Consider the following 15,899-nt stretch of genomic DNA (forward strand, 5'->3'; position numbering starts at 1 on the left):
AAGCCTCCCTCGGGGTTGGTCTCCTCCCATAGGTGGCGAGCTCCCTGAGGCAAGGACCGTGCCTAGTTTATTTCCGTATACCCAGCACTTAGCACGGTGGAGCCACTCAGTAAATACTGAATGAATGAATGAATGAATGAGGTCTTTTATACTCTATAGGGTAGGAGTCCGGGTCTTGCCTAGGTTGGCTCAGGCTTCCGCCACTACTTAGTCTTAGCCCTTGGGCTTCAGAGTGACCTTCAGTCTGACAGTCCCCTGGAAGGTGAGCAGATTCTGCACATGCCAGTCTCAAAGACCTGCCTGAGCAAAATGGCCCAGATGCTTGGTGGCTCAGTGGCATGGCAAGAAGAGCTAGACTGATAGGAACGTGGAGTAGGCAGAAGAGGGAGGCATAGGAGACAGGACAGTAAGGCGGACACCAGACTCACTTACTTTAACACCTGTGCAACTGTATTTGGTCCAAACCATTCGCCAATTGACTTCCCTTCTCCTACACCCATTTGCGCTGTTTTTAATTGAGGGAGAAAGAAAAGACATCAGCAAAAGTTCTTCCAGCACACCACAAGTTCCTAATTCCTTGCATAAATAATTAAGCAGATGGACAACTTCGCAGAACCACATATAAGGCAGGGGATGAAAGCAATGGGTACAGACATTGTCTTAAAACCAGCGATGTGACCTCACCCATTTGATGGATAGAGTAGCAACAGTCCTTTCTATCTAAGAAGCACTGGAGGATCCGTTGGTATTCTTTGGGTTGTTCTTTTTGTTTCTCCCAGTTCCAGTCTTTGAAGGAAAAAAAATGAGTTAAAGTCATTTTTATAACTGCTTATTACCTCTCTGCACTCTTGCCATAACTATGAGGTTAGAAGGAAAACGAAGGAGTTGCAGCTAGAAGGCAGGGGCCGTGGAGTTAGAACATTCCTAAGTAACTTCAATTTTGATGACAAAGACATCTGGAGATACTACTTTCAAGGTCTCAGGGGGTGTAAAGTAAAAGCAAAACAAAGAGTTGATCAAGGAATTGACTTAGCACAAGGGCTGATGCTAGATAAATATTACACGAAAACAAGGTCAGAAAAGGCTTTTCTGATCATCTACTCCATGAGTAGGAGGTCGTCACAAAACGCGGAAGTGTACCCTTTTATCACCCTGACGCCATACTGTCTCATCTCCACACAGACAACAACGGCCTCCACTGGTATATTTTGGCAGCATTGCCAAAAGAGTTTCGTAGGGGAAGTGCTATTCAGACACACAACAGTGCACAGGAGAACAGATACAATTCGTGACTAAGGAAGCTCAAAAAAACTGGTATGCAGCCATTTTTACACAACCTTGAAAAAGTCCACATGGACTTTTGGCAAAACAAACACCTTTCCTATCAAGTGCTCAAAGCTTCTTTGTGACCAAAACCCAAATAATTACATCTACAGGAATTCCCTCTCTGCCTGAGGCATGGCCCCCCACATGCCCCAGAGCCTATTTATCCCAGGACTCTAGACAACAACAAAAATTCTCCATAATCACTACCATAGACAGGATGTGCTTCTCCCATTCCCTCTGCTCTAGGAACTCCGTCTCATGGGACAGCTCTCTGGGGTTTAGTTGGCTTCCGAGACACTAACTTCTCTCCTGAGGTTTTAGACATAGTTTAATAACTTTACGACTAAAGTATTCTTGAAGTGGAAGGCCATTATCTCCAGTCTCTGATCTCTTTGCTTCTAATAGTTCTGAAATAAAAGTTTTAAACTTTGTAGGTAGCACCGTCTTCAGAGGGTGAACTCCATTCAACTTCTCTCTCTCTCTTTTTCATTTGCTACCGAATTGTCCAAGTCTGGGGAAATCCTGATTAGCTGGCTGCTAAGAACCACTAAATATTGACCGATGACAGGGATAAGCGTGCACTCCGCCTTAATTATGAAGTGAATAGGAGGCACTCTAAAACACTTCTGTACAAAATTACATCTTTGAATTTATTTCAGCAGCAAGATCAATTTCCAAATTCTCTCTGCTGTTTGCTTTTCTGTTAAAACAACTGAGACTGCTGACTGTGGGGTTTTATGACTTCTTCATCTGCCTCCAACAAAATTCATTCCGGGAGCGTCATCTTGCTGTGTTTTATACATGGGAAGTTAAAGAGAGTGGACCTGCTCCAAGCTGGATGCATACGGTAGAGACATCACTGGCCAAAGAGTCAGGAGACCTGCCTTCTTCTATTCCACAATCCATGCTTTTTCTGTTTGACCCTGGCCAAGTCACCTTACTTCTTGAGCCTCAGTTTCTTCATCTGTAAAACTGGAATTATGATACTCCCCAGGGGAAGCAGGATCAGGTTATTCTAAACCCTGAAGAGAAGGCCTCAAAGCCCTAAAACCTCCCTAGGTGCCCCCTCCCCCCACATCCCCTGCCCACTGCCTGCTTTGGTGAAGGTGCACTGGGGGAGGAAGGAATCTCAGGGAGCCACAGCCAATGAGCTCAGTAGGTAAGATCTAGTCCAAGGAGTCCTTTTACTCCCTCATCCCCAGGTCAAAACCAGCTTTCACCCAAGTGCCTTCACAGGCACCCAGTCAAGGTCATCCTCCAGATGCTCACAGGGAAGCATGCATATGGCTTAAGAATGCAAGACTCGAGGGCTTCAGCGAAGATCACTGGAAGGTTCTTAATTAATCGGTCTCTTGAGAAAGCTAATTTAAGGATCCCTTCATCGCCAAATGGACATTCTCGGCAAACCCAAATGAAAATAGCTCCAGCTCCCTCATCAGGCACTTCCTTTGGGTCTTCCGTCCCTCACTGGGTGGACATTTTAAAGGAGGTCAAGAAACAGCCCACCCGCCACACCCTTCTTCCTGCTCCCTTTGTTATCTGACCTGTTTAAGGACTCACTGGAACAATAGTGAAGATGGAAACTCTGAATGACACACCTGCCTCCCTGTTCAATTCTGTCCCAGGAAAATCACTCTCAGGCTTGGTGAGTCACGAGGAAATGCCGGCTGTTTCCTTCTTGTGGGAGGCTTTAGTGACCTGTCAGCCCCGCCACTGGGGCTTGCAGAGAGCACTGGAGGACCCTCAGCTCTGTTGCTGACTGTTCCTGAACTTCGGCCCCACTGCTAAGCCACCAGCAGGCAGTGGTACCGTGGAGGCCTCCAAGGGGGGACCCATTTAACTCACCCCTTCCCAAGTGTCTGCAGATCAGGGCCTGAGCCAGCATCATTTGTCCACAGCGTAGCATACATCCCCAGCCAGCGTCTGATGAAGGGCCCGTCCCCCCTGTTGGCAAAACGGATGGGAATGACTGTGAGGTCCCTCAGATGCCTTCTCCTGAAACATCAGCATGTGTGGGAATCATGTAAGACAGACAGACACACAGACTCTGTGGCAAGAGAGACAGCCAGCCAGCCAGCAGGGTTTGGTAGAGGGCAGGAGTTGCAAAGGGGACGTGGAGTTAACTGAAACAGTTTCTATGGCCAAAGACAAAACCAACAAATGGACAAAACCTGCCCCTTATGTCTTCTCCCCTGAGACGTCCCATGCGGTGTGCCCACAGTTGTGGTAGATGATGGCCGGGTATGACCACCACTGCTAACCCAAGCCACATCATTATCTGCCTGACCAAACTTGGCTTTGCTCGGCTCCCTTCTCAGGGAATCCAATCTTAACCTTAGTTAAGGAATCAGTGCTACCAAAAGGGAATCATCAACTTGGTCAAAGATATCTGGAAGGCTCTGTGAGAGTCTCTCTGTGAGAGACTGTGAGAAACACACATTAGGAAGATCTGAGCAGCAAGAAGGACAACATAAAATAGAGGAAAGAGTCTTAGATTGGGCATCAGAAGGACTGTCTGTCTCTAGGTGCCTGATCCAAGTCTTGGATGGACTGGGAACAACAACACATACCCCGCCTACCACTGGGGGATACTGTGAACACTAAAGGAGAAAATATCTGTGAAAGTGTTCTACAATCCACTCAGGACATGGCCATCATTAAATATGCTACTAATAAATGAGAAATGGGTCACATCTTTAAAAGGCCTAAAACCAGTTAATAAATGAAGTAAGACAATAGGTTCAATTTAAGGATGCTTGACGTAACGAAAATCCCACATAGGTGGCCAGCCTGAGCTCAATATCCTTTTTCAATGTACCAGTGAAATCAGATAACTTGGAAGGCAGAGGAGACATCCTGCTTTCATTGGTTTCCATCCCCCTCCAACGTGGACGTGTAAAATGATGCTATGGGCACCACTTCACCAGACTGACTTTAAGAAGGGTCATCGGCCTCATAAGACAAGTGGGCCATAGGGGACCACCCTTTTCCTATGGTTGTGGGGACTAAAGGAAAGTTGCTATAGCAAGATGGGGACGATTGAGCCAACCCATCAACCGGAAGGGGAAGCCCTTTGGCTATTGCTAATGGTGGGATTATAGGCCACGTTAGTATAGGAAGGATGCAGTGAGGCCCACATAAAGAGGAGATCGTCAATTGGCAAAACGTTGTCAGAGTTGAACTGCAAATGTTCTCAAGCCTTGTGAAGATCTCTTCACCTAGAGAAAGTTAACAGTTCAAAACCACTGGGTACTAAAGATTGTTCTTTGGTTTGTTTTCCTGCTTGAACACTTCTTGTGGAGTGCAAACACCATCCATGTGGACTTGGGTTTGGGGCACTTATTGGAAAAGAGGATTTCACTCCAGTTCCTAGGTCCAGGCCTGCATCAAAATCAGTCAGAGAGATTTTTCTCTTAGGAAAACGCTTCTACGATTTGGATTTGATACTCTTTGCCTACAGGGCCATGATACCAGGAATAGGCCACCCTACTCACAGATTTTCTCTAAGGGGAGCTTATTCTCTTAGCTTATTGACCCGTCCTGTTTTCCTAGACAGCAGGTAGTACTCTCACAGCCTATCATTAGTTCCAAGGAAATCTATAATAATTCATCCTACAGGGGCAAGGTGCTTTCATTTCATACGGGGAAGAAAACAAAGGATTTCTTGTCTTTCTTTCAAGGTATAATTGTCTTTAATGATCGCATAGATCTACAGAGAAGTGGATTATAATTTAGTAAATATTACCCAAATTAGAGGTTTGACTTTCTTCTTGTTCCTGGAAATAAAACAAGGAATGTAATCTGGTGCCTGAACTCTTAGAGCTGGACTCAAAAGTATAATGGTGTTATACCTTAACACCAAGGAACCATACACAATGAGGCTCTTTGGCAATGAAACTTCCGAATAATTCCGAATAAAGTTTAAGACTTATTTATTCCTCTAAAGCCCGTCTTCACCACAGTGAGCTGTTAATTCTGAGATTTCTGTGAAGTCACTGATAACCTCAGGCAAGTGATCTACAAGGAAGAAAGCACAACACAACAAACGATATACCTACCAATTGGTGAAAATTTCCTTCTGTATGTAAACCATAGGCGAGCACTTATATCAGACAACAGCTTAGATTTTTCTGTAATTAAATGTGAAATTACAATTAAATCACCATATCCCATCTAAAGATATCTACTTTTGATTTCTGGGCCAGCAGCCAACTCATTTTCAAATAACCGACTGGTCAGTACTATTGCAAGGGGGCTAGAGAAGTTCGGAGGCAACCCAGTCTTATCTAAGTAATTTCAGCATTCCTCCTCACCTAGGTTTTGACCAGAGCTACTGGCCCCCCGGGTGGTTCCTTGTCTCCTTCTAATAGAGCGACATGGCCCTGGCAGATACTAACACTGGGAGCACGGCCAAAAGACGAGGAATAGGAAAAGCAAGGATAACCCGCAAGCAAGGCAATCAGCCCCTGCCTGAATGTTGACAGTTGGTTGGATCTCTCACTGGTACCCGCTGTCCATTATCTAAAATGGTGGCAGGGGTGGGGAGGGATGAGAGGGGGGCATGCGCATGTGTGCCTGCATGTACATGTGTTTACCTAAAAAGAAGAGATACCCGCTAAGCAAATTAAGTAATTAAATTGTGTCCATACTACCTACTACAACTGGCATTGTAATCTAAATGGATACAGAACAACACAAGTGCTTTTGTGTGTTTCTTCAAAGCATTTCTTGCATTGTGATCAGCTCCTTCCTATCTCCTCCTCAATGCTAAGGCCTTCCAAGAGGGTCTCTCCTCAGATAAACAGAAAAAGCAGAGTTGACTCTCTCCAAGCTCAGGCTTCAACTGGGTGCTGGGTTGTTAGCAGTGTTAGGGAAAAGGAATTCCCCAATCTGTAAGTATACAAGGGTAGGGAAGAAATATCCCAGCCTCCTTCCCACCTAGCTGCGGTGGCTAAAAGTTCCATACAAGGTCAGACTACACTGAGACAGTGCTGACTGTCAGCGAAGATCGACAGCTAGAAGACCCCTTAGCATGTTGAGTTTCTAACAACCATAGGCTGATTAGGAGTCCCCTAGGTGGCAGCATTTTGAATCTAGACAGAAAAGGACACAAGGGGAATGGGAAGTATGCAGTCCAGGCATTGCAGACTAAGTACTGGTCAGTGATACTAGGAGTGGGGGCATGATTTATGAAACCCAAGGCTTACAGAAGTCAGTGGTTCTCCTTTAAGAAAAGAATAAAAATACTTCTGGCTTTTTTCAAATCATACCAACACTCGTGACCATATGAACTCTCCCCCCGCTCCCACCACCCGGGACTCTTGGGGCCTTGGAAGCAATCTATGCAGGCAAAGGGTTTGAGGCTTGAATTCCTCTGGCTGCAAGGTCTATACATCCACCTAAGAGTGACATTAACTGTAACCAAAGTAACATTCCACCAACCCGATAAGGAAAAATGAATGGGACCTTAACCTCAGGCACCCACCTCATTTGGGTTCTCACAGACAAATGCTACCAAACCTTACCCGTTTTGAGGAGATGTGGTTTCCCCAAGATCCATACCAGCTCATCTGTATCTGGAAATTCTTCTAAGTAGTCAGCAAAAATAGTAATCTGGTTTTCATACCTGGATAAAACTGAAAGAAGAGGAGAGAAACTTACAGCAAAATGTGACGGAGAGGGTTTGCTTCTGTGGCTTACTGATTATTCCCTCCATTCTGAAGGTGGAAGGTCATTGGCCTGAATCGTGTGGAAGCAAAGCCTTTTCTTTGAGGAACAAAGACACTCAGGAAGCCTCAAAATCCTCTAGTAGAGGAATTTCTCAATGCTATGAGAACCTATACCCAACTTCCCTTTGACCACCTATACCCACCTTCCCTTTCTCGTGGTCCCGTTTGGTACCATCTCTGAATATTTAGTGATGGTCATTTCAGAACCTTTTTGTCATGGGGTCTTTCTTGTAAATAGCCACTTAGCTAGCTTCTCCTAGCAGGAGTGTGTCGAGGTAATACGGTGATACCTAATGCTTTATCTTGCATCCTTTATCTCACCTAATGCTTGCATACCCAACTCTTGCTCACGTCACAGGGGACACTGTGAGGTTTCAAGTGGCTTGTGGCTTTGGAAAGAGCTATGACAAACATGGAAGATTACACAGCTGTGAAAATGTAAGATTCCAGCTGGAAGCCCAGATATTTTCAAAGTAATTTTCTTTTTCTCATTCTTTTTTTTTTTCATTTTTAATAGACTTTATTTTTTAAAATTCTTTTTAAAATTTAATTTCTTTTCATTGTAACAGAATTCATTGTTTATGCACCACACCCAGTGTTCCATGCAATACGTGCCCTCCATAATACTCACCACCTGGCTTCCCCAACTTCCCACCCCCTGCCCCTTCAAAACCCTCAGGTTGTTTTTCAGAGTCCATAGTCTCTCATGGTTCATCTCCCCTTCCAATTTCCCTCAACTCCCTTCTCCTCTCCATCTCCCCTTGTCCTCCATGTTATTTGTTATGCTCCACAAATAAGTGAAACCATATGATAATTGACTCTGCTTGACTTATTTCACTCAGCATAATCTCCTCCAGTCCTGTCCATGTTGATACAAAAGTTGGGTATTCATCCTTTCTGATGGAGGCATAATACTCCATAGTGTATATGGACCACATCTTCCTTATCCATTCTTTTGTTGAAGGGCATCTTGGTTCTTTCCACAGTTTGGCAACTGTGGCCATTGCTGCTATGAACATTGGGGTACAGATGGCCCTTCTTTTCACAGTACTTTTATTTGCCATTTTATTCACATATGACTTCTGCAGAGAAGGATCTTTAAGTTGAAGATAAAAATAACGTGTTCTTGAGATTCACAGATGCCTGTGGTGATCTCTCATGATAAAGTGACTGAAAAAGACATAATTAATCTTTGCAATTCATGGGCCAGACTCTCAGAACTTGGGACCACATAATGTGGGATGAAGGAAAATTCACTTTTGTATCTCTTGTGGGGAAGGAGTCTGCTCAAAGAGTTTAGAATGACTTATGAAGGGGTCCTATCTCAAAAGTTCTCTTTAAGCAATTTTCTGAGATAAAATAATATTGTAGGTGGTAAATAAGTTTCCAAGATAGCCCATAAAAACCTATTTTAACCTATAACCAGAGAAACCAAATTGATAGTACATTTCATAGCTCATATTTCAATGCACTGCAAGTTCAAAGCTAAGACAGCTAATACATGCCTTCTCCTCTGAGCTCTTGGAGGCTCCCTGACCCCTGTGGGGAAGGGAGCTCAGAGAGAGTAGGGGCCCTAGCTCCAAGCAGCTGCAGGGACTCTCCCAAAGCAGTCCCTGCGAGCCCCATGGGAACAGTTTTCCTGTAAAAATGACATTATGAGATATGTTTAACCCACTTGAAAGGATGAATTGTTTACTTTTGGCTTTGTTTTCTGAGGCAGAAGCATGCTGTTTTCATAGAAATAAATGTTCCTAAATATAAACGAGTCCCATATGATCATGAAAACAGGTTCACCTGCTCAAAATACTTGGTTGGAGGCTAAAGTTTTATTTTGTATAATTTGTGCAAACTGAAGTTACAATCTGGAAGTTAATATTTTAGAAAAATATTGACTACCCAGGGATATCACCTTTCTTGAAACTTATTACAGAAGCCCAATCTTTCAGGGATTTAAGTAGCTTTTCTCCTCAGGATGTTTTAATCATTAAGGTTAGAGTCTCCGGCAGTATTTCAAACCTGAAGGGGTTAGAAATGAGGCAGCCATTTTGTTCCCTAGCGAACGCTCATCACTGCAGAATCTGCCAGGGAACCTGTGCCATCTTACCCTTTCTGCCACTGGCCTCGGCCCCTGGCCCAGGCCCAGGAAATACCAGGCTAAAAATGACCACCAGGTCAGGCCATCCCCAGGAGGTGGTGGACTGAGGTGGTGTAAGTCACACTGTGTACCTTCCCACCCTACTCTTTACCCCTCACAGGCAGGAGAAACCAGGTTAAAATGAACACCCTGTGTAGCCTAGAAACAGAGTCAGAAAATAAGGAGCTCAAGAGGAGTGCAGGAAAGGGGCAGCCTGTTTGGCATTCCTTTGGCAGGGGTGAGGAAGAGCAGCACTGGATGAATGTACAGCATGTATGCATATAAGCCTTGGGTCTTTTTTTAGTACTGGCTAGGAAAACAAAAAACAAAAAACAAAAACATTTCTCTATATCCAATCCTGTCTCAGTGAGTCATGGCCCAGCCATCTGGTCAAATTAGTACACCCCCTTAAAGCCTGTAAGAACTGTGTTGCTTCATTTGGGATGGCCCTGACCAAAATGATCACCAAAGAATTGTTCCCTTGCTATTCAGCCCTTCTTGGGCCAGAAAGAAGGTCATTACCATCTCTATTCTTCCCGATTCTCCCCTTAGAAGATGGACTCCCAGAATGCAGTGTGTCAGGCTATAGCCAGACCCAGATGAAGGTACATGGATGAAGCAAATGAAAGCCACAACAGAAGATAAGATTAACAGAAGCAAAGAGCAGTAACATGAGGAGGGTATATTCAAGAGAGTCTGGTGAGGAAAGGGGAATAGGGTCGTCCACCAGGAGAATTCAGCGCAATGAAGAAGCAGACCAAGACATCACTGAGGTGCAGAAGTGAAGTCACATTTTCCAACAGAATCACTTCTGAATAACACAATCCTTTAATTTTTTTTCATAAACTACCTTTATCTTGCCTTAAAAACAACAAGGACATCATCCCCATATGATTTTCCTGCCCTTTCAGCCCGTTGAAAGAGATAGAAACTATACAGACAGAGCTACAAAGACTGCAGTTGGGCAGACCAAGAATTTGCTTCTACAAGGTCTGATGAACAACAGGCTTCACTCTGTTCCATTTTACTTTAATAATGATTATTGCACTGGAGTCTCTGCTGGGTTGGCTTAGTGGTCAGCTAATAACTGAACCAAGATGCCTTAAACTTCTGGAACCAGCAAGTCTCCCAGTCTTGGCCAAGAGGCTCTGTGTACATGTTGGGACATGCCTTCAACATTCAGCCAGCCAGTGGGGAACTCTGCCTTAGTCTTCCCTTGTGCAGAGCTTGGAACCAGCCAGAGTGAAAGCTTAAAGCCCCGTCAGTTCTTTCCTCAGCATGCACACAACAGTAGGAATGTACATGGCCCTGAGCATGCATATAGTCTTCTAGATTCCCAGGGGTATGCCCAAACTTTCCAAGCTCCAATGAACACGTTATTCCTTAGCTTTTTCTTTTAAGCTTTCCAGTTATCTACTGCCTCAGCCAGCTATGAAGTTAATCAATGGCCTCTATAATAGTTTTTCATTTGATCATTTTACTTTCAACTGAAATAGAGCTAACATACAATACTATATTAGTTCTAGGTATACAACACAGAGATTTGACAATATATATATTACTCAATGGTCACCACAATCAGTGTAGTCACCATCTGTCACCATATAAAATCATTACAATATTGTAATTGACTATTGACTATATTCCCTAGGCTATACTTCGAGTCCCCATGACTTATTTATTTTATAACTGGAAGTTTATACCTCTTAATCCCCTTCACCTGTTTTCCCAATTCCCTCACCATTTTTCCCTCTAGCAACCACCAGTTTCTTCTCTGTAATTATGAGTCTGTTCTTGGTTTGTTCGCTTGTTTTGTTTTTTAGATTCCACAGACAAGTGAAATTTTATCATATCTATCTTTCTCTGCCTGACTTATTTCATTTAACTTAATACCCTCTAGATCCATCCATGTTGTCACAAATGGCAAGATTTCATTTGTTGTTATGGTTGAGTAATATTCCATTACACACACACACACACACACACACACACACACACACTTTATCCTTTCACCTACTGATGGACAGTGGGCTTCCTTCCATATCTTGGCTAGTGTAAATGATGCTATAACAAACACAGGGGTGCATATATCTTTTCTAATTAATGTTTTGTTTGTTTTTGTTTTGTTTTTACTTCAGGTAAATACCCAGAAGTGGAATTACTGGATCATATGATATTTCTATTTTTAATTTTTGAGGAACCTCCATACTGTTTTCCATAGTGTCTGCACCTCTAATAGTTTAATTAAAAAAAAGCCACTGCCATTCCAGGTAAGGGCAAATAAATACAGTCTTGCAAGTGGGGTCTTCCAAGGAACCATCAGAAAGATCAAATAATGACAATTCTCTGAAAATGAGGCTTGGAGTGCCTGTGTGACTCATTTGGTTAAGTATCTGCCTTTGGCTCAGGTCATGACCTTGGGTTCCTGGGATCAAGCCCCATGTCAGGCTCCCTGCTCAGCAGGGAGTCTGCTTCTCCTTCTCTCCCTGCCCCTTGCCCTGCTCCTGCTCTCTCTCTCTCTCTCTTTCTTTTTCTCTCAAATAAATCAACACAGTCTTTTTAAAAATAAAATAAAAATGTGGCTTTACAGGAACTCCAACTCCATTCTGTGTCCTACAATGGCTGTCAGGCTCCTGGCTTTCCCTGCAATTAGAAGCTCTAAATTCTCAAGACTCCTATAGGGCTTGAGAGCAAGGGATGGGCATAGGGCAAGTGAAAACAGCACAAAGCTTATTATTCTTACCAAAATGCAGCTGCTTTTCTTGAATAAATACTACCCAGACTGTTGCAAGCCTTTGGTAAATGTCTACAGTCCTGAAAAGGTTGATTCTGGCCATTTTTTCCTTTTTTTTTTTTTTCATTGCTATTATAGACAGAATTTTCAGAGGCCCTCATTCAGCCATTTCTGCTATGTCTTACTTTAATATGTTTTCTAGTCATTGACCAGATTTCTAAGGGTTATTTCACAAAATTGCAAGCAAATGAGAAAATGGCTTTGAATGATCCATTTTTTAAAATTTTTTATTTTTTATAAACATATAATATATTTTTATCCCCAGGGGTACAGATCTGTGAATCGCCAGGTTTACACACTTCACAGCACTCACCATAGCACATACCCTCCCCAATGTCCATAACCCCACCCCCCTTTTCCTGACCCCCCTCCCCCCAGCAACCCTCAGTTTGTTTTGTGAGATTAAGAGTCACTTATAATGATACATTTTCTGATAGTACTTCCCAGAGAAGCTTTTACATGAGGGCTCCTAGATTCTGTGGGGCTTGTGTCCTACAAACAACGCAAATTCTCGAAAGTGAAATCTCATGGTAACAGAATCTCAGGGCCAGAAAGCGCCTGAGATACTATGGCACATCTTCCTTATAGGCCACCTGATTTTAAAGGCATGCCAGAATACTGCTGATTCTAGAACAGCCTTCTCAGCAGTACATACATATTTAATATACTGTCAAGTAACAGCTTCAAAAACATTAAAAAAAATCTAAGAAGATAGGTACGGTAGGGGTTGAATATTCATTAATATATTAATTCCATAAACTTTTACTGAGTACCTACCATGTGCACAGAGGCTAAAACATCACTGAGCCGTAGCATCCATCTTCCAAAAGCTTTTAATCTAGTGGAGAGGGTAGGTCTGGAAACAACTAATAACAATAAGTACTATAATAAAGGAAAGTGATGTAATATACAACATAAGGAATATAGTCAATAATACTGGGATAAATTTGTACAGTGACAGATGGTAATTAGGCCTATCGAGGTGATTATTTCATAAATTATATCAAAATATCAAAAACATCAAAATACTAGGCTATACATCTGAAACTAATAGATTTATTGTGTGTCAAATATAATTCCATAAAGAAAGAAAGCGACACAGAAGGCAACAAATGATTAATTCCAACTGGGGGTGAGTGGGCCTTCTACAACCTAGAGAAGGTAGTATCTGAGCTGAGCCTTAATAGAAATGAGTTATAAGTGGGAAGGGGGAAGGGAAGAAATTCCTGGTTGAGGGAACATCAAAAGGATTTGGCAAGCAACTGAATGTGGGGTGGGGCTGGTGGGGGGGGGGAGAGAAAGAGAGATACAGAGAGAGAGAGGGAGGGAGGAAGACAAAAATAACCTGCAATTTGGAAGTGTGGATGATTAAATTGGAGCAGAAAAACAAGATGTGGGGTAGGGAGATAAAGTGTGATCTAACCAGAACATGTAGGACTCATGGGTTTGGTTGACAGAAGAAGGACAGGGTTAAAAAAAAAAAAAAAGTGGAGGAAGTCAACCTGCACGGGGATTATGAAGAGGGACATGGCAGACAGCAGGTGGATTAGCAGAGCCTCGGGAGGCAGGTGGAATTCAAAACAACAAAGTCAGCCTAAAATGTGCCTTCATCCTCCTCCTTCTGGGTCCACTTAGTGTTCTGGCCTCGCAAGCCTCTGCCCACCCAGGCACAGACCCTTCCCATCTGCATTTCTCTCCCTCCCACTGCCCTGCTTTCCTGACAACCAAGAACCTAGAAAATAGAGAACTGGACAACAATCCTCATCATTTCACGAGGGACTATCACGTCCCAAACAGCAAGTTTTCTTGAATGTATTCAGCAAATCAAATCCTAGAGATGCTGGGTTGTCAAATAGTGCAAAAGACATAAGGATTTCTCTACACCACTATAAACTTTGGCACCCCAAGAAAACATTTATCATTTTAGACTTACAATACAGAATCTTAACCAAAGGGTTAGGCTTCAGTGGGACTTTATGACTTAAGGAGATTCTATTTAACTGACTGGTGCTGGTGGTGGTGGAGAGCAGGAGGCTGTGCCTGACAAATTTCAGGGCAAGTCCACAAAGGGATAACCAGTCCAGTTGCCGAGGGACTATTGTTCAGTGACTGAGAAATGGCAGTACCCTCTACAGCTGGAAAAACCAACTGGACCATAAATAACTTGGCCCCACAAAATAGAACATTTCTTACAGATTTTAGTCAATTCATCCTACTGATAATGGTGGTAAGAATCAAATGAAATGCAAAATTGGACTCTCTGGTTTTCCTTTAAATGATTCTTTTGGGGGTGCCTGCGTGGCTCAGTGAGTTAAGCCTCCGACTCTTGATTTCAGCTCAGGTCGTGACTTCAGGGTCATGAGATCGAGCCCTGCCTCTGGCTCTGCACTCAGCGGGGAGTCTGCTTGAGATTCTCTCTTCCTTTCCCTCTGCTCCTCCCCTGCCGCTCTAAAATAAAAATAAATAAATCTTTAAAGCAATTTTTTTAAAAAAACTCATCGCCTCTTTAAGTATATTTTTGTTGTTCTCATTTCAGGACAAATTATTGTCTGTTTTCTGCTGACTGAAGCACATTTAGAAACACCCATGAAGAAATGGGATTCCATGCATGAACTGCTAAGGAATACACCTACCACTCAGATCACTGCCCCTCTAAATTGCTGCCCCTTTTTGCTTTTGGCAACGTAACTCTGCTCTTTTTGAAGATATTCCTTTTTTTTTTTCTCAGAAGAATAAAAAGATGCCACTTTGGTAAGGCTTATCTTCATCATTAAGACAAAGAAGGCAGGACATTGGATGGATGGATGGATGGATGGATGGATGGATGGACGGACAAAAAATATATGATTGGCTTTATAATTCAAGACTTGAGGCAACTATCCCACCAACTGAGGTGAGAATCACCTTGATTATCAAGAGGTTTTGTTGTTAAGACTCAATCTACTTAGTGCAAAGCGTGGTTGTATTCCCAAGGAGTATAAGTTGCTGTCATATAGTGGGTCCAAAAAAAGCCCCCATGGTATTGTGCCTTTGATTTTGGACAGTGTCCAAACCAAAAGAACAGGAATGCTCAAATATAGAGCTCATGATTCATGTGGGGATCAAGATATCATGAAAATGTTTTGCCAAAATGAAGAATGTATCAAGCAGTATTTCTCTAACATAAAAAAATGTGGGGCCACCTGGTGGCTCAGTCAGTTAAACATCAGACTCTGGATTTCAGCTCGGGTCACGATCTCAGGGTCATGGGATCGAGGCTCAGTTCAGCCTCTGTGCTGGGCATGAATCCTACTGAAGATTCTCTCTCTCCTTCTCCCTTTGCCCCCTCACCCCGCATGTGCACATGTGTGTTCTCTCTCTCTCTAAACAAAAACAAAAACAAATAAACAAACAAAAACTAAAAACAAAAACAAAATGTGGTTTTTATGGCAGGTGAAGAAAAGGAGGAATCACCCTTCTCCCCTCTCAAAAATAGCTCTAGCCAAAAAACCCTAAAATTTATGTTCTAGTCCTACCCTGCCACCAACTAGCTGTGTGACCATGGAGAACGTACTGCAGTTCTTTGGGCCTTAGATTCTCCATCTATAAAATGAGGAGTATGTTTTTCAAACAGCACATCATAACTCCTCAGCAGGCTATGAACTCTACACAATGGGTCACAATCAGCATTTCTTAAAAAAAAACATTAAATACAACAGAAAAATATTAGAACATATCACATGTAATAAGGATTTGTACCATTTCATGAGACTCATTTGTGTGTAAATAAACTGGGCAGCAATACATAATGTATTTCCTATTGTACTTTTGGATCAAAAAAGCTAGAAAGCCAGTGGTCTAGACCTATACTGTCCATACAGTAGCCACTAGCTATATGCAGCTGCTCACATTTAAATTACCTAAAATTAAATACAAC

The 15,899-nt window shown here is 42.8% G+C and overlaps 1 protein-coding gene across 7 annotated transcripts in view; it reads right to left on the reverse strand.

Annotated features, from left to right (window-relative positions):
• Window positions 1–15,899, reverse strand: part of ATG4A (autophagy related 4A cysteine peptidase) — a 53,991-nt gene that overhangs the window by 12,095 nt on the left and 25,997 nt on the right. For 4 of the 7 annotated variants that reach the window (XM_082717395.1, XM_082717393.1, XM_082717396.1 and 1 more), the window contains exons 2-6: window positions 6,852–6,962; window positions 5,385–5,456; window positions 3,172–3,270; window positions 685–786; window positions 433–505 (exon numbers count right to left, since the gene is read on the reverse strand). In XM_082717395.1, the coding sequence (XP_082573521.1) occupies window positions 433–505; window positions 685–786; window positions 3,172–3,270; window positions 5,385–5,456; window positions 6,852–6,962 (457 nt within the window). Of the gene's footprint in view, window positions 1–432; window positions 506–684; window positions 787–3,171; window positions 3,271–5,384; window positions 5,457–6,851; window positions 6,963–12,760; window positions 12,780–15,899 lie in introns of those variants that run through there. The other 3 variants (XM_082717397.1, XM_082717398.1, XM_082717399.1) reach the window with 2 other exon arrangements.

This window comes from Mustela nivalis (assembly GCF_964662115.1).
Source record: "Mustela nivalis genome assembly, chromosome: X".
In the NCBI taxonomy this organism is placed as follows: Eukaryota; Metazoa; Chordata; class Mammalia; order Carnivora; family Mustelidae; genus Mustela; species Mustela nivalis.